Raw genomic sequence first — 23,478 nt, 5'->3', positions numbered from 1 at the left:
GACGGGTGTGTGGTGGGAAACGGGCATAGTGCAAGGAGCGAGGACGATAGACTACCCGGCGGCATACACTTTCCTTCATCACAGTTGATCAATCACCACGTCGGGGGAGGGAGGGAGCCGTCTAATCCCCGTCTCTCGCCGCGGAGAAACACGCACGATGCTGAACATCGGCAGAACATGCTACCGTCTCAGGAACCCACGCCCCCCTCCCCCCTTTCTGAACACCTTTTGCAAGACGAGATTTTCCTACTTCTTCTCCCGTCCGAAAGCGTGTGTCGTCTTGCTCACCTGTAGCCTTAGTTTTGTGTAACCTGCCCTTTTGTGCGGGTGAAGGGATGGGAGGGGTGGAGGGGTTGAATGGATGAGATCACTTAGCACGGCGAAACGGTTTCCATTTTCGGCGACGAACAACAGGAAACAATAAGATGGATACCAACTCCTTCTAACGAAGACTTAGTCAACACAGCCCGAAATATGGGAAGAAAGAAAAGTAGAGGAAGGAGGGGAAGAGGTTTTACACGTCAGCGTGAGACCTCTTGTCTTGCAAATGGACTCCTCGGGCCGGGTCAGTGGTTTCTCCCTCTCCTCTCTTATCTTGGCCTACAGGCTTTACCATTAATTGTCATACTGACACGAAAATCGGAATCAAAAAGCTCCCCTGGCATATGCTCCATCCGCCCCGCCGCGGACGCATCGTCCCGGGGCAGACGGGACGAACGCGGTCCGAACAACTCAAACTCTCAAGACACACGTCAGCCCCTTCCCTCCCCAAATGGACATCAGACAAAGAAAGACCGATTTTACTCCTCAAGAAGATGATGAACCCCCCCCAAATGCCGCTGATCCAACGACGACTTAAAACAAGATCTGCTTAGTGGCCTCATGACTCCAGAGATCGAACGTGTGTGTTTCGGAACCCGCACAACATCTCTCCTCTTTTCAAATGAAAGATAAATGTAAAATAAAAACAAATGAAGGGAGAGGAAGAAAAGAGTAATTGTTTGATGTCTATCTCGAAAAGAAGGTACACCCAGATTCCAAAGGATACTGGGTAGGAAGAGAATAAGGTTACATAGAAACATCATGAACGAACGGACCAATGAAAAAGGAGAAAACACATTGCGATGACAACCCTAGCCAACCCGGCCAAGCCTTTGCCTCACGGCGCCCCTTCCCGTCCATCGCGCTTGGGAGACTTGGCGAGCCTTGGAACAAACTGGATACGGCTGCAAGGTACCTGGTAGGATACAAGAGGGGGTTAGGCGTTAGGCTGCGCTAAGAGAAAGTTCCGTGTCCGTGTTTACTCGTCCTCCACGCCCATCGCTTCCAGGCTTGGATCCGCACCGGTCCGTTTCCGGCGTTCTGCTCTGGTGATGACTCCCCGACTCCTCGACAACCCCCGTCCCCCTCCCTGCTGGGCCAAGAGGTTCGCGGGAAGCCCACTCAGTCATGTTTCCAGAAGGACGTGAAACGTAAGAAGACGGCAATAAGCTTCATCCCACTGGGAACTTTTGCAACAAGCAGCACGGCACTTGGAAGAAACAAGTCCAATCCCCCCTTTTTTTTTTGGCCCGCACCCCCTCGTTATTGTGGTCTAAGAGATCTCGGGCATTCGGATGCGATTCGGCTTGGGAAAGCATAGCGCATATAGAGTGGCACTTTCGTCGTGTAGACAAAAACTGGAGTGCCACATCGGCATCGGGACGTCACGGGTGACTAACTTCAACACCAAGACCAGATCGCCAACGTTTCCAGCGTTGTTGCGATCCCAGTCTCACGGGCGCGAACCCCTCCACTAACTCCTGCTCTCAGTATAAAACATCCTACCTTAACCCGGTTCCCGGATCCTGTGATGGACTTGTATGAAGGTGAGACAAGACCGCCGACTGTTTCTTACGTGCGAAACCAAAGAGTCCCAAATACCGGGTCCAAACGGGAGGGACAGGTGAGAAAGAAAAAGGGTTAGGGGACCCAGAAAGCTGGAAACATGTCGACAGACCCAGTCCGTGAACACGCGCCCAGGACTCGAAATCCGCGGCCTGCGAGAATGATTCTGTGAAAGCTGTAACAGAGTTTCGAGCTCGGTCGACCATGCCTGTAATGGAAAAGATGAGAGACACTCCCCTTCCCCGACAAGGCTCTCGTGGAAAACCTAACCTACCATACACTAGAATGGTGACGACGGGCGCCGGTGTCCTTGTGTGCCTGGCTGGTTTTCCAAGCCCGGGAAGTTAAATTCGCGTCCAAAAGGGAAATGGATGAACGTGGACAGCAAGTACTATGCTGAACAGGGCTTTGTGTCATGCAGTGAGCATCACCACTACGCTACGGACTCTCGGAGTGTTGTGGGACAAGATCGCATGAAGATCGCGTGAGTGCAACATCTCCGCAGGCGCGCCTTCGGCCGTTCCTGGCTCTGGGCTTTCTTCCTCTCTACGGGTGGCTTCGCTGGTGCGTATATTTGAAGTGTGTATCGATGGGGTACGTATGCCGCTGTGCGGGTGGGGGTCGATGGTGCGAACAGTAGAAGGGAGCTAGAAGGCAACGAAGAAGTTTTCTGCACGTCACCGGCGATGCCGCAAACGGGAGGCTTTGAATGAAGACGTAGGACAAAAGAGAATGCATCGAGCCAAGAGGTTGCGAGGCTTGAGACTGTCCAGAGCACCCACATGGAGGGTGTGTGATGGGCGATACGAAAGCGAGAATGTCGAGGCACCGATCCCAAAGGCGCGGTTCCTGTCTTAGGGACCTGGAGCTTGCGGTACGGTAAAAGTTGACACTACACCCTGGAGGGAAAGACGATTGACAGAAGCCGACGGGACTCGCGCTGCTAGTCTTCCGCAGACGGGGAGGATCAGAATGTTGTGGAGGCTGTGCCCGTTAGGGTTTTCGATTGTCGGTGAAGCAGGAGGCTGCTCTGCCATGTGCGGTGGCCGACAGTGTCTTGCCGGATGCGGACTGAAGTTCATGGGCTTATGACAGGACGCAAAAGACGCCCTTATGCTGTCGTTGTATGCCGTGTCGTTGGTGGGGAGCCCCGGCGATGATGTGTACTACACTCCAAGAGGGTTGAGAGTTGAGAGCTGGATCATGTCTTGCTCTTGGCAGACAAGCTTGAACGCCGCAGCCCAAGCTGTCGGGTTCATGGCCTGGTTGGATGACGAGGGGGGTGCAGAGAGGCGCAGAAAGGCACGACTGAGCGCCCAAAGCATACAACAGCAAGATCTAACCAATTGCACTGTTTTCGGGCATCTGTTTGTGTCTTGTTTGTTGTTTGCTCGCGGATAAGTCCACGCAGGAAGGATTCTGGAGTCAGTTGGAACTTAGGTGATTGCGGCTGCGGGGCCAATGGCGGGCCGGGGTGGATGCATTTATGCTTGCGGCGGCTGCGCAGATTGCCGTGGCCCCGTGGCTATTTCTATCTGTGGGTCACAACCTGCAGGCCTGTGTTCGTACAATCCCATTTGACTGGAAGCCCCGTGCGGCGTTTATTCGTAGGCATGTCGCGCGGATAGACCAGGAGGCCAGTGATTTAATGACGGGCGCTTGTGGGAGAGGCGACAGGCTCCCGAGGGGTTGGAACGAAGGCCTGTTCGTTCAATTTGGCAGATGCGCGGGCGCTAGTCTTGGTCGAGCAGCTCAGCGATCGAACAAGAGGTGAGGCTTGGACGACAAGACGCGCTTGCTGAAACGCGGCGTTTGGGGGCCGACCCGCCGCCGCTGAGAGAGCGAATGGTTCATCGCTTGTCCTGGACCAGGGACAGGACGATCTTTGCCCTCTGACAAGATTAGAAGGGTGGGGTCCTTTGCTGTTACCGCTTAGGATCAAAGATTTGGATATGGACCAAAACGAGGAATAAGCCGCCTGCAGAATTCTGGCGCCGGGTAGCAATCCTAAACCCCTCGCAGCCGACTTGCACCCCAAAAGCACCCCTCCCTTCAATTTCTCGCGATCGTATGCGACAGCCTGCTTAGCTATTTGCCGGACTCGAGGGTGTCGACGTAGCGAAAGAGAGGTGTCCAAACGCCAAACGCCGTCGGGGGTTGTAGAGACTGTGGAAGCCCGGTCTCATTCTTTGGAGATGGAGACGATGGCCCTTTTTGTTGCTGCTGTTGTTTGTTTCTTCCTGGCGTTCCTTGGGAGGACCGGCGTTGAGCTTGATTCAGGTCCCAAATAGGAACAGCGTTTCGGCGACGTGCCGACGAGGCGTCACGGAGGAATCCGTCTGTCTGCTACTTGGTTGGTGGTGGTCGGCGTCGTTGTTACGTATTGGCAGCTCAGTGAAAAGCAGCGAAGTCTATCCGCTTCGATGTTGTGGAGGAGACGGACGTCAAAGGATCGAGGCGGCCGGGCGGACGCCACGCTTCGGCAAGCGGACGCCGCGGTCGGCTGATACATCGCCAATGGCTCACTCGTCGTCGTCTTGCACTGTTGGGGTTTCCCAAGGGGATGGCATTCGTACGAAAGAGGGGCTTGGCAGTTTTGCTGCTGGCATGTTCTTCTCCGGGTAATTGGGACGTGGTTTTCTGGGACGTGACGTTGGCGTAAATGCACCGCCGTGGCGTTGCTGAGGTCCCTAAGGGGCTGGGGAAAGACGGGGGTTTCTTTTGCGACGACAGCAGCTCGTATCGCGACGGGTCGTGGGGTTGAAGGCCGAGGATACGATGCGAATAACTAACCAAGAAGCTAGGTCAGTGGGTTTGGTGACTGTACCTGTACGTAGATCCGGGAAGTGGCGGATCGGGTGGGAGGGAGAGGACAACAAGGCCAGCAGCGCAGGGACTCAAAGTGTGGCTGATGCTGTTGAAGAGACGCTGTGATTCCTTACTTGGGGTCGCTGGGCCGAGAGACAATATGGGCGTTATGTTGGGAAGCGCGGCTCGAACAAGGGTAGGACCACCCCTGAGGAGCGCGATCGGGACAGCTGTCGATCGACTGACTAAAGAGCCGAGGCCGGCGGTGATCAGCGATGGGATGACAGACTGGGAACACGCACGCGCCACACCTCGCAATCCCTGCTGGGCGAATGGGAATGTGCGAAGCCTCCAGCAGACCCAGTGCACAGGGGGGGGGGGGCGTGTCCTCTGGGCATGTGTACAGTACCTAGGTAGCTGAGGTGGAGAGGGCCGGTCTATGCGGGGTACAGATCCAGCGATAGCCCGGTTAGCTAGCCAAGCAGCCAGCAGGCATGGGCATGCCCCGACTCAGCTGGCGCTGCTCACTGCTTCAGCTTCATCGCTTTAGTGGCCGCAGGACTACGATGTATACATCACCATCGAACACCTGTCTCCGATGCGGACATGGCCGTGCATTTTGTGTCAAACTGACAGTCATGATCCCCCCGGTGGCCTAGTGTCAGGGGCGCAATACAACACAAAATTGTTGAATGCACTTTGTAAAATCGTCCCAGCGTAGGAATAAGAAATTTCGTCAAAGGCCTCCCGAGTCCTGAACGTGCAATCTATGGTACACCCACGGTGTAGCGATTGTCAGCCACAGCACAGGTCTGTCTCGGGGCTCAGCCATCTCGTATGGCCTACGCAGCGAAGCGCGCATCGCGATTGGCGAGCTCGTACGGCTGGGATAGTGGTTGACAGATAGGTCTCTCTGGCCAATCGCCACGCTCGCCATGTATATACTTCGGAGAGGTCTCCGACGCACCAAGACCGAAGGGGCAAGGCTTCCCGTGATTTATGGAGACGGGGTTTTGAGTAGGAGGGAGTTGGGGCTCGGGAGTCGTCCAGAGAAGGAAGGGGGAGGGGAAGCGGTGAGAAATTCGGTCGGACGCCGAGACGGTCTGGGTGAAGGACGGCCGGCCAGCCGGCCAGCCGGCCGAACGACGTAAGAGCTGGACGAGACCGAATGGGTGCGCTGGCATGATAGAGCAGTCCCATGGCACCTATCTGTGTGGCAAGTTTGTCTCCATGCCTGATATTACATAAGGTTGAGCCTGTACATGTCGGGGCGATAGTGGCAAGCGGTGATGCTGCCACGTAATCGTACCTAGTCAATCCGTTGGCCAGTAAAAACCCCGTTGAAGTCGACCCTCCCTCGTAATAGAGTCAAATGTAGACCACCAATGAAGGGTAGCCTCAATCAAGGCTTGCACAATCGATTCTCCAGGGCAAGCCATCATAGGTGTGGTCACCCCCCTCCCTCCTCCGGGCTATGTCGTAAAGAAGAGGATGCGGACCCGTCGCGCCTTTCAGGGGAATCTCCAGCAGGACTGGAGCTTGGGCTGCTCCAGAAACCCCAGGCGTGATAGCTATTGAGGACGCAACCCCTTGATGCATGATGGCGGTGGTTAGCACAATCCTGCCCGAGATAAGTGGCTGCCAAAGCGGGCACCCCAACCCCATCAGCAGAGTTGAATACGCCGCAATAGGCAACGTAGGGATTTCAAGTTAGTGAGCAACTTGTGCTCTGATACGGCCTACGAGAGGGTGTTAATTGGGTCGAGCTAGGACACCTGACACAACTGGCGAGCTGGTCAGTGGCCTGCGCATCATGGCGAAGCCACCGGCGCAGGTGGTCATTTTGGAAAGACGCATGGCGCGGGGCTATCGACGCCGTCGCCTGTAGGGCTCGGACATGTGGTCGTGGACCGTGTTTTTACCGCTTTCTTGTCAGCTGCCATCCCGTCTCGACTCACGTCTTTGCGACGTGCTACGAGATGACCGATGATTCGGACGAGACTCCGCACAGATGCGCGTAGTTCGTGAAAAGGGACTGGGGCTGTTTGACAGTGCTTGCGTTAGCTTCCTGGCCTCCTTCCCCCTCCGCATTTCAACCCTTGCCCTGCGCTGTAGTGTCGGCCCACAGACCCAAGAAACTGGAGAGGGCATACATAGGGGGTGTAAGGGGCTGGTACAGTATCGACGCAGTTCAGGCTCAATTTGGGCACGTCGAGACCGAGGAGAAAGGAGGTGATGCATTTGATTGGGAATGAAGAGGCAGACACATGAAACTGTAACGTGGAGAACGATCTACCTCAGGAGACGGAAGTCACAGCTGGTGAGGGACTGATGCTCAGTACATATCGCAGACAGCATGATGGAGCGAGCCCGTTCCCTGTCCCGGCCGACATGGCCATGCCAGTTTTTCAACTGCGGGAAGGGAGCAATCAATCATGCGAACCCGAGACCTTTGGCTTCGGGCTGGTGATGGGGTTACGCTTGTCAGCGGCATCAAAAGAGTGCGTGTTTTGTACCCGAAGAACCATTTCCAGCATAGCGTGACATGTTTGGGCCATAGCATGAATGTTCAAACTCGACGTTTGCTGTAATTGAGGGGAGAGGGTGTTTCGCCAGGAATGGTCGCCGGTAGGTTTACCGGTCGAGGCTAAAAGCGCTGCAAGGGCTTTCGGACAGGGAGAAGATTGGACGAGCCTTGCGCCATGTGGAGAAATTCCAGTGCCTGGGAAAGCCTGTTTGAGATTTCAGTGGTATTGCAAGCTGGTAGGCCCTTTCTGGAAGATAGGGAGGCACTAAGGACCAGAATTCCTGTTGATACCTCCGAAAAACTGGACAAAGAGGCAGCTTCGGAGCCTAGTACGAGGTTCGTGGGGTGGTTGGATGTTGCTGGCTGGACTGAACTGAACTGAGCAAAGTCTAAACCCCTCGGGAGGTTCAAGACTGGCCACTGTTGGGCATGTTGCTCAGCTGCTAGGGAGGAACGACTGGCGATGGTTGGCCGGCTGGCCTTCGTCTTCCTTTAGCTGTCGGTTAAGCTGGTGACAAGTCACAGCCATGGTCAAAGGTCGAGAGGGAGTGTCTCAGACGATGGCGATGGCGTTGGATGTTTCGTTTCATCACCACCGCCGAACGCCTAACCAGGTGCGGCAACCTTTTTGCTGCTGAGCTGTTGATGCGGGATGAGAATCATCACTGATTGTGGGTTTTGGAAACGCGCATGTTGCTCAGGCGGGGATTGGCTACGCCGTGACATGGATTGCGGGCGTGGTCTCACTTTGTCCTGACCAGAAGGCTTGCTGACAGCGCGGGCGTTGGCCTTTGGAGGAGGGTAAAGTTTAAAGCGTGTAGCTCCTCTCTGGTCAATGAATATTGGAGTATTACCTGGGAGGCGGCATCACGAAGGCCGGAATGCGTACCAAATCGGCGTGGGCTGCAGGATACCTGGCTTGGTTAGGTGATGCTCCCCACCCCGCGTGCGTCAGGGAGGGAAAAGCAAGATTACAAGAGGCCCGAGCAGGGCATTTGTTTGTTGATCATTTGTGATAGTGCGATAGGCCTGGCTACAGGTTTGTTGATGTTGCCAATCGCAAGTTGGGTCACGGCCTGCGGCAAGAAGAAAGATTGCAAGAAGGCAGCTGGGGCGTACCTGGGAACAAACAGCCCAACAGCGGCGACGGCACTCCACTAAGCACTGTAGCCCGGCGACGCGAGCCGGTTGCTTCCATCGATCGTTGACCACGCGGCGTGGTACCAGCTTCGGGTTGACATTGTTGTTGTCGTCGTTGGACATCCACGGCCGTCTTGATCGGGTAAGGGCGAGGCCAGGCACCTCGACGCGCTGTTTCACTGTAGGGGGCCGAGATCAGGAATAGAATGGCAAAGATTAGTGTAGACGCCCATCGGGCCAGACGGCAGACGAGTGAGGGTCCGGCTTCGAGTTCGGCAAGGCCATCGTCTTCTTGGCCGCGAGATCAATTGGCAGAGAGGTTGAGAGAGAGGTGTCTATCGCTTGTTTCATCTGCACACTCGACGGAAGACGCGGCCACCAATGAGCCGCGCGCATCTGTCGTGTCATTGTATCAGGCAAGGTCTCCATTGGGTCTCGATCGCTAACAGGCTGGGGAATCCGACGTGCAGTTGTTCTGCTTTGCTAGGATGCCTTTCTTGTGCTGAGCTGGCGGTTGATGAGTGGCTCCTTCTCTCGCTATTGGATGCAGGCATGACACTGGAGATGCACACGGCAGGGAGGCCAACCTCCTAGGTACGGTAGGTTAATTAGGTAGGTACTTACCCACTCAGCTTGGCAATTAGGTGAGGTACCTAACGAGCGAGCAAGGCACGTTCTCATTGACCAGTCAAATTGCGAGGAAAGCAAGTCTCAAGAGGTGGATAGCCTATCAGAAGAACCAAATGTGGGCGAATGTAGATGGTCCACCACGCAATGAGAAGCAATGGCTGGGAACGGGTCATGCTGGTTCCTCCCTTCCCTTTCCTTCTTTTTTCTCTCTTCTGGTCCATGTCTCTGCCAGGGCGCGCAGAGGGTTCGTGCTTCAAGGATATTTGCTGCAGCCTCTTTTGTTTGGGCGGCTGCAATGCTCCCGCCGCTTGGTTTGAGAGACATGGGCCCTCGTTTGTAGGATGGTGTCTTGGTGTTTCTGCAATCACTGGCCAAAATAGCATCAGCTCTGGTGTGCAGCGGGACGGGAGGACGGGGGTTCGCTTCTTAACCGAGCTGCGATGGCCAGTCAACGGGCTCCGTGAGACAGTCGATGAAGGGGTATGTTTGCTGTCGTTGTCGACAACCGACGGTGCTGCCCATGGCAATATCAATGGGTCAGTAGTCTTGGTGCTGGGCCTGTAAAAGTAAATATATCAAAGTCATCCCTCACCTCGGCGCCTCTAGCACTACATTTCATCCCTGTCTGCGCCTGCTCCCTCTTGAGTCCCGGTCTCAACTGCTCGGACTTGACTTTCCTGTCCACACCATTTGCATCATCATCATTATCATCATCGGCATTCGAGGGTTGTTGTATTGAATACGACAACTGACCTTGATTTTCTCGTCTCTTGCCGCATCATCGCCGGCCGAGCTGCACAGTCGTCCTTCCTCAGCAGAAGCAGGGATAGAGCACGAAAGCCACTGATCTACCGCCAACGAAGTCTCATCCGGTTCACCTGCATCAACAGCCGGCCTGGTTAATACGAATCAGATCCGTTCTGTCATCGTCACTCCCTAGTTCTGACTCTAGTGTCGACTCCCCTTACCCTCACTATCGAACCTCCCGTTGCTGGTCATCGCGTCTAGTATTCGTGCCCCATCTCAAAGCTCGCCTCCCCTCCAACGACACTGCATTCCAGCTGCTCGTCTCCACCCCACAGCAGCTCCCCGGTAGCGCCTTCTGTCTCTCCGCCTGCACCTGTTCTCGACACCCTCGTTTCCAGACATCCCATTGTGGCCGCCCCCTTTGGACCAACAGAGCTGGGAAACTGGAACTGTCTGCCCTTCCTTTCCTCGTAGGATTCATCGAATCTTCCCGATCATAGCCACCTTGTCGATTCCAGTCCGCCTACGCGAGTCTGGTTTTTAAAAGGCAGAGCCCAGCCTGCGCCATCCATCCAACCGTCACCACCACCATCATCGGCATATTCACATCACTCGGGCCTTCTCTGCCTGTGCGTCTTACATATCACAACACCTTCTGCCCGAGGCACATCGCTCCAGACCTTTGAGCCTACCAAGCCGACACTGGCGAATCCATCAAAAACGGAGCATTGACACAGCCAAGACGCACCGCACCAGCGCAAAAAAAACCAAAAAAACCAGCCCGCCTGCTCATATCTCAATTGATACGCTACCATCTTGCTCAAATCCGCCTTTGATTCTGCCCGAAAGCCTCGACCCTTCGACAAGAACACGGTGCATCGTAGCGTGTGTGGTCCCGAATCAATCCCATCCACCCAATACAATCGAAGCCCTCTGCCCTGCTTGCGGCCTGCCATTCGTAGAAAACGACTAGCACCGCCTCACGCCCAACTGTCCAGAACCTGCCCAAAACCTACACTTTGCGAGCCAAGCCCCTCCCATCCAGAGAAAGGTACCGGCTACCTTGCTCCCAGCGCACTCTATCGTCCCACGTACCCCATACCCTCCACCGAGTCGTCTATCGGAGTCGACAGCGGCTTCACCCTCGCTCGGGAAGCATAACCGAAGTCTCGCTCTCTACTACGATTCACATTGTGACCGACCTGGGCCGTTGCTGTTTAACATCTCCTCTGGATCCTGGTCGCCTGTTATTATCCCGGCTCTCTCTATCTTCAAATTTTCGTCGCATTGAGAGATTCCAGACTGGGTCCATCCCCAAGTCTTCGCGTTCGGAACTTTCTGCCCTGTAACGGCTATATCGACTTAATTCATCTTTTGGTAACACAACACGCTGCCGGACAAACCCACTCAATCCCGCCCGGGCTACCCTCAATCAGTTTGCCCGTCTTTGACCGCCGCATCCTCACGTTTTCGGTCTGTAGACCCCGGTCAAACAAAGCACCGTCAGCAAGCAGCACTCTTTGCTGCTGGCCTACACACTCACGTACACGCCGCTGCCTGCCTGTGCATCAGTGTCGGCGTCGCATCCGCTCAGATAGACATTGATCGACAAAAGACAATCGACAATCGTCCAACGCCGTATTCAAATTGACAGTCGTCGACCCATCTACCAGTCATCCCGATTCCTCTACAAATCCCGCTCTGCCGCTTTTACCGCCTTGAGCAATTACTTCCTCTCCGTCCCGCTCGCTCCGCCAAGCCAAGTGAGCACGGCCCAAGCGACAATCAATCACTCAATCAATCCGGTTCAACTCGAATTGTAGCCCGTTGGCTTAATCTGTCCTAGACGGCTCGACGCATCATCTCATTTAGTTGAGCACCAAGAAATCGCATCGCCGTCTTAACCTCCTCGCCTAAACCAAACCCCAAACCCAAAACCACCTCTCTCCCTGACTCGCCCCGGTCGTTTTACTTGACGCCGTCACCTCTTCACCCGCGACTCCTCTGAGCGCTTGGCGGCTTTGACTCGGCTCTCCCATCCGCTTGCAGACATTCAAAACTCGGCCCATTCCTCCATTCGTCATAGGTCACTCGACATACTTCTAGACCTTGGGGTTTTCGTTCTCCCTGGCTGCCATTGTCGTCAGTTGCAACAATAACAAAAAAAAATCGTTTCGACGCCGTAGTCGACTCCAGCTCGAGGAACCCGACCAGCGCTCTTTTGTTGCACCTCCGCACCACCTCCGCCAATTGCCGCCGCCGTCTACTTTTGCTATTCACGAGTCGCCACCTACTCACTACTCGCTGATTTCGCCGAAGGTGACCCATCGCATTCGTATTCACCAGTATCAGACAATACAGCAACACAGCAGCTGGACTGCCTGCCGTGCATTTCACAACACAACCTCACTCACTGCTAAGGCCATTTGATCGGGATTAAAAACACAGCTTCGACTGCTCCGCGCAGAACTGAGCTTTGGGGAAAAGATACAGAAACAGAGCGAGAGAGATTTTTACACCACAGTCCTATCTCCGATTTCGAGTTCAAATACTCCGTACAGAGTACGGAAACTGCAGCAGCAAAACCTGCATTCCGCAAGCACCGACACTGCAACCCGCGAAATCCAGACCTCTGCCGGCTAGTCCGCCCCCTACGACCTCGCTTCGTTTCTGAGCCTGTATACCGCCACACCACGGGTACCTTCGTGCACACCCCATTCGGCGTACCCAGATACCCCACACCCCCACCCCCTACGATCCGTGACGAAAACACGCCCCTCCCTTTGTACACACCCCTGCACCCCTGGGATCTACAGCATTCCAGCCCACCCCAAGCATCCAAGCCCCCCCAAGCAGGCACTTCCGTCGTCCTGCTGAGACTCCCTAAAAAACTAACCCCCTACTACGCTAGCACTTGACTAGCGACCCCCTGACAACCTGCCACTCAGCCTCGTGGACCGCACGTCACCCACTGACGAGAGCTGTTCCGCATCCCTCTCTGCCGCTGCGACCAGGCCCATCCCCAGTACGAGGCACATGAACTTTGCCGGTACCACACGCACCCTCCTTTTCGTCTAATATATCAGCCCAGGCTGCCCTCCTGTGATCCTTCTCACTCTCCCCTCATTTCGTCACTCTTCAACGACCTTAGAACAACAACCACCCAAAGGAAGCCTCCTTCAACCCCCAAGGAGCCCTTACTCATACGACTGCATACTGTAACCATCATACAGCCTTTCCCTCTCTCTCTCTCTCTTTTACACCCACACGTACACACCCACATATCTAGACGGCACAATGGAGTCACGGTCACATCTTACCTCGGCCGAGCTCAACGCCGCTGCCCTTGACCACTTCGTCTACCAGCCCGTCAGCAAATCGATGATCTCTTACCTGGCCGGTGCCGCCTACAATGTCATCTCTTGTGACAGCGCCCTGATGCCTCCCGCATCCGCAGAAGCACACCGCCAACAGCAGCTTCCCCCGACGCCGCCTAGGACGCCCGAACCCCGCGCTGTCTGCTCAGAAGACGCCGACTTGCCTACGCTCGAGGCCTTCATTACACAACTCGTCGTCTCCTCCAACGTCCAGGTCCCGACGCTCATGTCCACCCTCGTATACCTCACCAGGCTCAAGTCCCGTCTGCAACCCATGGCTCGCGGTCTTCGGTGCACCACTCACCGCATCTTTCTTGCCGCGCTCATCTTGACTGCCAAGTATCTGAATGACAGCTCGCCCAAGAACAAGCACTGGGCTACGTACAGCCACGCCAACAACGACTTCTCCAACTTCGGCTTCAGCAGGACGGAAGTCAACCTGATGGAGAAGCAGCTTCTCTTCCTCCTGGACTGGGACCTGAGGATTACTGAGGAGGACCTCTACCGCGAGCTTGAACCCTTCTTGGCGCCCATCCGCGCTGAGATCGAGGCCAAGCACGCTCGCCGCATGGCACGCCGTCGCAAGCAGGAGGACGAAATGCGCCGGAGACAAGAGGAGATATACAACATGGCTGCCTACCCCAGCCCCCCTTCTTCGCGCGCCAGCTCTCGCTCACGACAAGAGACGCCGGATCGCACTCGGACTTACAGCGGCTCTTCCATCACACCTCCTGGCCTGTGCTACAGCAGCAGCTATGGCAGCTCCATCAGCTCCTACGCCCCATCAGTAGCATCAAGTCGCTCCCAATCGCGGGCCACTACGCCGCTCGACAACCCTGCCGACGAGCCGTACATGTACGTGCCTCACGGCAGCCTGTACGAGTCGCCGGTTGAGGTGCACATCGAGCATCCTGCGTCAACCTTGCCGAAGCGGAAGCCTCTCCTTCCTTACGAGATTAGCACCGATGAGCTTCGCGAGATGCAGGATGGTACCAAGGCCAAGAGAGCACGCATGGGTCGTGGAATGTGGGGCCGCGTCTTCGGTGGTGCCGTGACAGTGCGGTAGACGGCCGCGTCGCACAGGTTTTTTTCCTTTGTTACAGCCTCATTTTACGTTTCCTTGCGTTTTGAGCTACCCACACCCCAAAAAGCATGGTGTTGGATTGTGCTATAGAGACATCAACGGGGGCACAGACTTGATTTCATTCCTTTTTCTTACTTTTTTTTTCCTACACTTCTCCGAGGGCGTTGGTAATGGGACTGGTACATGGAACACGAATTGAGGATAGAGCATCCTTGGGCATTTGCATATATGGATTGGTGTTAGGCGGACATTCATGAACACAAGGGGTTTCTTGAGGTTGTTTTGGCATCCTTGCACTGCAAGAGGATGTTTCGGACTGGATTTCGAAAGGCTGCCGTATAGATCGGCCAGCACAATTGTGGCGTAGCAGAACTACGACTGGGATGAACAAGATTTCACCCATCAAATGGCAAAGGCGGTATGACCGCTTCCAAACATTTACATCTGTCCCGAGTCTGCTTTCGTGAACGGCAATTAACAATGTGCCTTCCCTCCGCCCCGCCCCGCTTGCGGCCTCGGTATGTCTGGGGTCCGGACCGGTGGTGACTCGATGGTCCAGGACGGTTGGCGCTAGTGGTGGGGATTTCTCCCCGATTGATGCCCTCGTGATCTCGAATGCACCCAGCGGGGCGTGCGCGCGGGGGACGGGGGGCGGAGGATCCCGAAATGGATTGCATTCAGCTTCACATGCGAGACATTCGGCCATCCGGCCATCCTTATTACTTGCGCTGCGGTCATCCAGACGGCTCCTCCTGTATGCCTTCCTGGCTGACTGGCTGATTGTCCATTTGTCCGTCTGCAGTATTGTGGCCAGACTCTAGGGGAGGTATCTCGCCCCTTCACTTTACTGCATTTCGCTTCTCTCATGGGACCTTGCGATGACAGCTGTATTTCAATCCCATTCAGTCGGCAAATAGGCTACCGACTTGAGCTGGCCCAAGTAGCGTTATTGTTCAACGAGAGAACAAGAAGGGAAACTGTAAACATGGTTGGTTTGATGGGCTCTTTGATAGTACAATAATGCACGATTGGGTTAGAGTTTTCAACGAATCATGTCATGGTTCGCACCCACGTCGCGAGCGTCCCCTCCCCCCTACAGCATCGACGTCAGTGCTGATGGGGGAGGAGGAGGGACATGAGTCGGGGGGTTTTTTTTGGCCTGCTACAACCTTATATCAGTGTGTGGGAGTGCTTGTGCAGGTATGCCTTGGAAGCCTTGGAAATGTCCCCGAATCGGAACTTTGATTACAGATCGCCGGGACGTGGAAATGGTACTGTTGTCGTGCGGCTTTGCGATGTGCCGATAATGGCTGCGGGCAGGAAGGAGATGGATTCGTTACGGGCGGACGGACGCCGTTTACGGCGGTCGTTTAAAGGGGGGGTGGGGACGCAAAACCCGCGAGCAGGAGGCGGGTTTTCCCCCGTTTGCTTGTTAAAGGGACAGATTGATGGAAATGAGAGATTGATTTCGATGAACACGGGGTTGGGCGGGTGGACGGACGGCGCGCACGGATACGGGTGCGACGACAGTTGGGTGGGCAATGAGTAGGCGGTGATGCTAGCGGTCGACGACGCCGGTGCCGGTGAGTGGGTTCGCGACGGTCTGGGCCTTTTCCCAGTGGTGGCTGATGTACAAGATGTCAAATCATCTTGCCCAGTGAAAATAGTAGGCTAAGGGTTCTCCGTCGGGGCACTGCACTGCTCCGGAGAGTCTCGGTCGGTGAAGGCCTGGGAGGGTGATCCCGAAAGGCCTGGCCTCCCTTCAACGAAATTCCGTTTCTGCTGCATCCAGAGAGGGGGGAAACCTCCAATTCAAAGGTGTCGCGATAGCCTGTCGACTGGAATGGTATTGCAACATGTCGAGCGGGGCGAGAGTCTAGATACACACCTTGGGTGGATCATCGGCTTGTTTGTCTAAACCCTTCGTCTTCCTTAATTCGCACAACGGGCAACGGTCCAAGCTGGGCGGAAAGGAGTTGAAGGTTTGACGCCTCCCAACTGCCATGCATGTCGTTTGGGCGACGCGGAGCAAGATTGCGGATTGCATACTGCCGCTCCATCACTGACAAGTATTGTTAGGGGTCCAAAGGGGTGATGTTCTCGACAAGGACCAATTCGCTGGCTTTAGCCCGCATAAGGGCACAGAGAAGGTTGCACATTGAGGACATGTTTGCATGGCGACTTGGCTTCGTAGACACTGGGATCTTGCTTGCCAGCGTCGGGACACGTATGTGCTCTATACGGGAGTGATCTTCGATCAAGCAGCGGGGAAACCATCATCATCGCGGGCGGAATCAAGGTCGTTGAAGAAACGCTGCATCCTTGGTTGTCTCTCTGGCTTGAATTGTGGATACAAGTAAGTACCCTGTCTTGTCCCCTTTGCGAAGGAAATTTCGGTTAATAATCCGTCCAAAGGGGTGTGCGTCGTGATGGACATGTGGGCGTCGTCGGGCGCGCGACATCCGTCAGAGGATGTGGCTGGAGGGGGGAGGGGGGGGTCCGGTGTCAGGAATCAGGATTTAGGCTCCGACCCCACGCGCGGATCGCGAGGTGCAGCATACTCGAGCGGAAATCATTCGTGATAGTGGATGGGTTTTCGTGTGCGACCATGTCCATATCAACAAGTGTGTTTTGGAGGCGTCGTCATCGTAGAAACCTGCCGTGCTTCTTGTGTCGGCACATTTCGTACAGGCATTGTGTAGGACGGAGCTCATCCTTGCTCGCCGGCGGTCGGGGTCGGGGTGGGCCTGTGGTCCGGATCGGGGGCTGGGAATGAGTCACGAGGTCGGGTCTGCCTATCAAGTCGCCGGTCGACTTGCGTGAGTTGCCAACTGTGCCATTCGAATGAGGAGATGCTTTTTCTCTACCTGTACGGTTGGATGATAAGTCAGCCCGTGAGTACCCGTTACGTCGCCCAACGCCCAACGCCCAACGCCCAACGCCTGCAGTGCCGCGGTTTGGCATGAGCCCGCCCCCGGATTCGTGACGATGGGCCGTGGCAAAAGGTCGCTTCTTGCCATGACTTGCACCCCTGTATGCTGACCCGTGGCCCCGCCACACACGACCGTGTTGCGAGACCGAGTGCTCCGGCTGGGCAAGCCGCGAGCTTGCACCTGCTGCGGCCATCGTCTTTTATGTTGACAGCCCATGTGGCTCGGACCACTCGTTCGGATTCTCTGGTTGTTGGTGTTGGCAGTCGGCAATATTTCGTCGAGGGGGCTCTGCTGAACCTAACGGCCGTCGAGGTGATGCTGCGCCGACCCAGCCCCAGACAAACATCAGGCTTGTTGAAAGCGTGATCGCAGGCTCGTCAATCCTTATGGGTTCTTCAGGCAACATAAACATGGGCTGAGTCGTTCACTAATCGTCAAAGGGCTTTGGAGTGTACTGTTTGTGAAGAAGTGGTTTGGGAGCAGCGCATTTGGCGCAGCATGCACATGGTGACCGGAGCACCAGACTGTGCCAAGGTAACCGACGACACCACCTGTTGGCATGCTGGTACTGTGGCAATCGCCCGAAAAACTGCTAATGGTAAAGGGATGACACCATGTCCAATACGATGTTTGCTGATCTTAATCGTGAAGTGTTGAGGGTATGCACAGCCACACTCCCAGAGTGGGTTGACAGGGGAGCCGGCTGAGCCAGCCACGGTCGTTTCGTTGACTTGATGCTCCTGCAATCCACAGTGCCTATGCGAGAACGAAAGCAGTGAACTGATCCCAAGTGGGCTTTTTCTTCACACGGATGCTTGTATATCTGTTCGTTGATGCTCGTGAGCTAGATACATGACATAGCTGACGTAGCCGTTAGGCCTGAAATGTGTATGTTGGCTGTGCTCTTGAGGCGGTGAAGTGCTGCTCCAACGGCCATGTTCAAGGACATTAACGGGGACCTGGGTCTGCTTGAGAAAATCGGTAGCGTATGTTGTTTCAGATAGGTTCGGATTGCTCGCTGGTCAGGTATTGTGTGGTTCGTCTTGCCACGCTAGGACCTCGACCCAGATGCGCGCTCCCCATCCGTCGACAGGCAGTTGAAAGATGACCCAGCTCTGGCGGCCAATGGGTTTGCTCAAGTCCCTAGTTGAAAGCCCCCCTCATCATCGAGAACTCACTTGGCGATGGCGCAAAACACTAGAGGTGTCGTCTAGAGCCCCTGGAATGCCAGGTAGGCAATCTGTTGTCTCTCTAGTCGCGGGAATCGGAGGCCTCTGAATGGAAGCGATTCGCTCACAACGAAGGCTTGAAAGGCTTGAATGGCAGGTTCCGAGATCGACAGGCACAGCGACATGGATCATGAATATGAGAATCGCTGAGTACCTCCCAACCAAAGGTCTGTAGCCTGTAGGTTGCTTAGAAACCGGCAAGCACGTGGGTCCAGCTGCGGCTAGCGGCTAGCGCATTGCGGGGAGACGCAACAGACGCGATGGTCAAGTTTGCCACTGGATGTCATCAGCCGCTTGAACACGGGTTTATATTTGTGGTGTACAGTTAAAGTGTTCAAGACAACAGAGCACTGCATTTCTATCATAGACCTATCTAAACGATATCCTTAAGTTCACAGCGGAGCCGGTCAATAGGATAGTGACGGTCTTGGAAGGTTTCAAGACACTGCGTTTCTCATTACCGCAGAAATCATGTAATGTACTGTTTCAGTCCAGGCATAGCATACTTGACCTTTATGGGCACAAATTAGCGGGTTGACTCATCGGCGAAGAAGTCACCCTTTTTTTTCACGAAGTTGAGCAGCAGTTACTGTCTGCTTTAACACCCTGATGTATACCATAGAGCCAAAGCAGCATATAATATGAGCCATATATTCAAGATGAGGACTTTATCGGCTTCTGGGCAACTCAAGAGATCCATATCCAACAACCACTGAATTGGCTAGGCATAGATAGCACTTATACTGTGTTTTCCATGCTGGGGGGGGGTCAGTTTTTTCCTCCTTTTTCATATTGTGTACCTGTGCGAAATCAAAAGGGACCACGTACCTTAGTACAGTCAAGGAAGGAGCTAGTGGGATTGTGTGGCGGATCAAGAAGGAGCCAAAAGAAGGTTCACGTCGTTTCCAGAGTCTGGACCACAAGCGCGCTCAGTTTGCGCGATGTCCCTTGGGCCTTGGGCCTTGTGCCGGACTCGCTGAAGCACTCCAATGAAACTGGAACGGACCCATTTGAGCAGATTAGGTACGTCACAACCTGCGCTTTTTGTGCGTTCAGGACAGTGCAAGGACGGTGCAACACCACACGGACTGTACTGGTTCCAACAGTGTTAAGCACGGTGTTCCTGGGGAAAAGTGGTGAGTCGCTGACTCTGGACGCTGCAGTCTGGAATCTGGCCCCTTGAGAAATTCTGCACCGCACAATACGCGCACCCAAAAAGGCAAGACAATCCATATCTTTCCAACATTTAAAGCAGCACAATTGCCCACACGACAATCACAAGAATCACGGACTGACATGCCCGTAGGCCTATCACCATGGATGACGGAAGGAACTCCCGCATCACTACCTCGTTTCTGCTGGCAAACCTGCACTGTCCGTCATGTGTCTCATCAATTCAGCAGGCCCTTCAGGAATCATCCAGCCACGATGTCATTTGGGTTTCACCAAACGTTGTCACGTCCGTCGTCACCATTGAACACAGAGACACGCCAACCCCGGACATCACCATACGATGCATGGCCAAGTCACTTCAAGATGCTGGTTTCGAAATTTGTGGTGTCACTACCACGGCTGCTACCGATACCGACCTGGACACCATCACCCAGAGCCAACCGCAAGCTGCAGCATATGACATCCCTCACAACAGCGCCCTCGACGGGCTGCTTTCATTCGCCCCTAGATGGTCCAGTGAATCACCCGAGGCGCAGCGGGAAGCCCACCTTCTCAACTGCAAGCAGTGCCGCGAATCAGAGGATTCCTCTCATAGCGAAGGCCAAGCCGTGCCGTCCAACTCAAACGGACGCCAGAGCCGTCTGCAAAACTTAACGGGCAAAAGCAGTGGCCGCGAGCGTGTGAAAGAAATGGCACCAGACGGCTCCCAATGGCGGGCAACACTCTCTGTTGGCGGCATGACTTGCGCGTCTTGCGTGAATGCCATCAGAGAGGAGTTGAACAAGAGGGATTGGATCAAAAACGCCACCGTCAACTTGGTCACCAACAGCGCCACAGTCGACTTCACCGACAAGTCCAACGCGCCAAAGATCGCAGAGGCCATTGAAGACATGGGCTACGATGCCAGTCTTGACAGTCTTGCTGAAAACGACAACAACGGCGATGAAGACAGCGGAGATGACACCGAGAGAAAAAAGTGGAGGATGACCGTCGCCATCGGCGGCATGACTTGTGCCTCATGTGCCAACACTATCACAGAACAGCTAAACAAGAAGGATTGGATCTCCAACGTCGCCGTCAACCTGGTTGCGAACAGCGCCACGATCGACTACACAGTAGAAGGCAAGCAGGACGACATCGTCCAGGCTATCGACGACATGGGCTACGACGCCACCCTGGACACCGTAACGAGAGTCAAGTCTGAAGAGAAGGGCGCACAGCAGCGAACCGTCCAGATCTCCATTAAGGGTTTATACTGTCAACACTGTCCCAGCCGGGTGACGCACTCTCTCACGTCCTTCACGCATCGGCTCAAGGTCATTTCCCAGCCTACTCATGAGAAACCTCTAGTGACCGTCAAGTACACGCCCAGCGCGCCGCTTTTCACCATTCGGCAGATTCTGTCTGCCATCGATGCTGCCGACCCTTCCTTCAAGGCATCCATCTACCACCCTCCCAGTCTCGAGGAGCGATCCAAGATCATCACCCAAAAGCACCAACAGCAACTTCTCCGACGAGTCTACCTGACCTTTGTTGTGACCATTCCCACTTTCATCATCGGCATCGTCTACATGAGTCTGGTCCCCGACACGGACCATGGCAAGCATTATCTCATGGAGCCCTGGACTTCAGGCCTCAACCGGGCGCAGATTGCTCTATTCATTCTCTCCACCCCCGTCTACTTCTTTGGGGCCGACGTCTTCCATGTCCGAGCGGTCAAGGAGATCCGAAATCTGTGGCGCCCGGGAAGTAGGACGCCCATTCTTCGACGATTTTACAAGTTTGGAAGCATGAACATGCTCATGTCTCTTGGCACGACCATTGCCTACGTGTCCTCGATAAGCCAGATGATTTCTGCTGCTATCAGCAAGCCAGCAGAGGTTGACGACACTCATTTCTACTTCGACTCGGTCGTCTTCTTGACGCTGTTCCTCCTTCTGGGTCGTTTGATCGAGTCGTACAGCAAGTCCAAGACGGGTGACGCGGTCGAGATGCTGGGAAAGCTGCGTCCCACCACCGCTATTCTCGTCACCAAGGACTCCACCGGCAAAACTACTGATTCAGTCGTCGGCGTCGACATGCTCGAGTACGGAGACATTGTCCGCGTGCCCCATGGCGCATCGCCCGCAGCGGACGGCATTGTGGTGCAGGGCGAGAGCAGCTTTGACGAGTCCAGCCTGACGGGCGAGTCTCGGCTGATCAAAAAGATGCCCGGCGATGAGGTCCACGCCGGCACGGTAAACAAGAACTCGGCCATCCAAGTCCGCATCACGGGTGCTGCCGGGGCGTCCATGCTGGACCGGATCGTCTCCATTGTTCGCGAAGGTCAGACGAAGAGGGCGCCTATGGAGCGCGTCGCCGATGTTTTGACGGCCTACTTCGTCCCCATCATCACCTTGATCGCCGTCGTCACTTGGCTGACGTGGATGATTCTTGGCTACACTGGCGCCATTCCAGGACGATACCTTGATTCGGAGAGCGGATGGATGGCCTTTGCCCTGCAATTCGCCATTGCCGTCTTCGTTGTTGCTTGTCCTTGTGGTCTTGCTCTGGCGGCCCCGACGGCCATCTTTGTCGGTGGCGGTCTGGCTGCCAAGCATGGTATTCTCGCCAAGGGAGGAGGGGAGGCGTTCGAAAAGGCCAGCAATGTTGACGTCGTCGTGTTCGACAAGACTGGCACACTGACTGTGGGCGGCGAACCCAAGGTCACCGACTCCAAGTTGTTTCTTAACAAGGAGGATGCTGTCAGCCTGGAGCCCAGCATGGTTTTGGCCACACTGCGAGCAATCGAGGAGAACAGCAGTCATCCGGTGGCAAAGGCCATTGTTTCCTACTGCACCACGCAGACCGAAACTTGGGCCGATGTTGACGGCCTCCAGGAGCTCCCGGGCAAGGGCATGAAGGCAACCAATCGCGGAGAGAAGCCAGACGAGTCGTTTGACATGATTGTTGGCAACGAGTCTCTAATGCGCGATCACGCCGTTAGCTTTGCCGAAGAGGTTTCTTTCCAGCTTCAAAAGTGGAAGAGTGAGGCTAAATCGGTCGCTTTGGTGGCTGTCAGACCTACCACGGCTAAGCCCGACGTCGCCTGGACCCTCGTCGCAGTGCTCTCAATCTCGGATCCGATACGCCCGGAGGCAATCCGCATCATTAAGGCACTTCACGACCAGGGAACCCGCGTCTGGATGCTTTCCGGCGACAACGTCGTCACGGCCAAGGCCGTGGCCAAACTCGTGGGCATCGACCCGGAGAACGTTCTGGCCGAGGTCCTTCCCTGGGAGAAGGCGGACAAGATCACATATCTGCAGACGGTGCTCAAGGCGCGCGTAGGGCGGTCCCACGAGCACGCCAAGAAACGAGCGATGGTGGCCATGGTAGGCGACGGCATCAACGACTCCCCCGCGCTGACCAAGGCCGACGTCGGGATTGCCATCGGAAGCGGCAGTGACGTGGCCATCTCGAGTGCGGATTTCGTTCTCGTCACCAGCGACCTCCGCGCAGTCGTGACGCTGCTCGCGCTCAGCCGGACAGTCTTCAGGCGTATCAAAGTCAATTTCGGGTGGGCCGTCATCTACAACATCCTCGCCATTCCCATTGCCGCGGGATGTCTCTACCCGATTACGACGAACGGGGGGCAACACGTGCGGCTGGACCCCGTCTGGGCTAGTCTGGCAATGGCATTGAGCAGCATCAGTGTGGTCTTGAGCTCGTTGGCCCTGAGAAGCAAGATCCCATGGTTGGGATTCCGAGCTAGCAAGATTGAGTAGATGAATAGATTACCTCGAAATTGGGGTTGACACGACGTAGCTGTATACTAGATTCACTTGTAAGACAACCGTCAGAAGAAGCATTGACAGCGATCCCTGACTGGCCATGTGAATCGAGCCTTCATCGCGTCATCAGTCGCATAGTTAGTTGACTGGGTGTCGGGCGATGTTGCTTT

General features: G+C 55.2%; 3 protein-coding genes across 3 annotated transcripts; 2 read left to right on the top strand and 1 right to left on the bottom strand.

Moving 5' to 3' along the window:
- The first annotated feature begins 12,863 nt into the window (after positions 1–12,863).
- On the top strand, positions 12,864–15,103 carry CDEST_08851 (Putative cyclin). The gene has a single exon (XM_062925010.1). The coding sequence runs from the start codon at positions 13,037–13,039 to the stop codon at positions 14,180–14,182; it is 1,146 nt and encodes a 381-aa protein (XP_062781061.1). The 5' UTR covers positions 12,864–13,036; the 3' UTR covers positions 14,183–15,103.
- A 1-nt stretch (position 15,104) lies between these two features.
- Positions 15,105–17,326, bottom strand: CDEST_08850 (uncharacterized protein; the record flags this gene model as incomplete). The annotated part of the gene is made up of 1 exon (XM_062925009.1): positions 15,105–17,326. One exon carries the CDS (start codon positions 17,324–17,326, stop codon positions 16,844–16,846), a length of 483 nt encoding a protein of 160 aa, XP_062781060.1. The 3' UTR covers positions 15,105–16,843.
- A 2,291-nt stretch (positions 17,327–19,617) lies between these two features.
- On the top strand, positions 19,618–23,304 carry CDEST_08849 (Putative P-type ATPase, heavy metal-associated domain, HMA, P-type ATPase, A domain superfamily). Its single transcript, XM_062925008.1, has one exon. It carries the CDS (start codon positions 19,679–19,681, stop codon positions 23,300–23,302), a length of 3,624 nt encoding a protein of 1,207 aa, XP_062781059.1. The 5' UTR covers positions 19,618–19,678; the 3' UTR covers positions 23,303–23,304.
- Positions 23,305–23,478: the final 174 nt, after the last annotated feature.

This window comes from Colletotrichum destructivum, chromosome 5 (genome assembly GCF_034447905.1).
Source record: "Colletotrichum destructivum chromosome 5, complete sequence".
NCBI classification, from domain to species: Eukaryota; Fungi; Ascomycota; class Sordariomycetes; order Glomerellales; family Glomerellaceae; genus Colletotrichum; species Colletotrichum destructivum.
The sequence above is the reverse complement of the archived record's forward strand: the minus strand, read 5'-3'. Positions and strand labels throughout refer to the sequence as shown.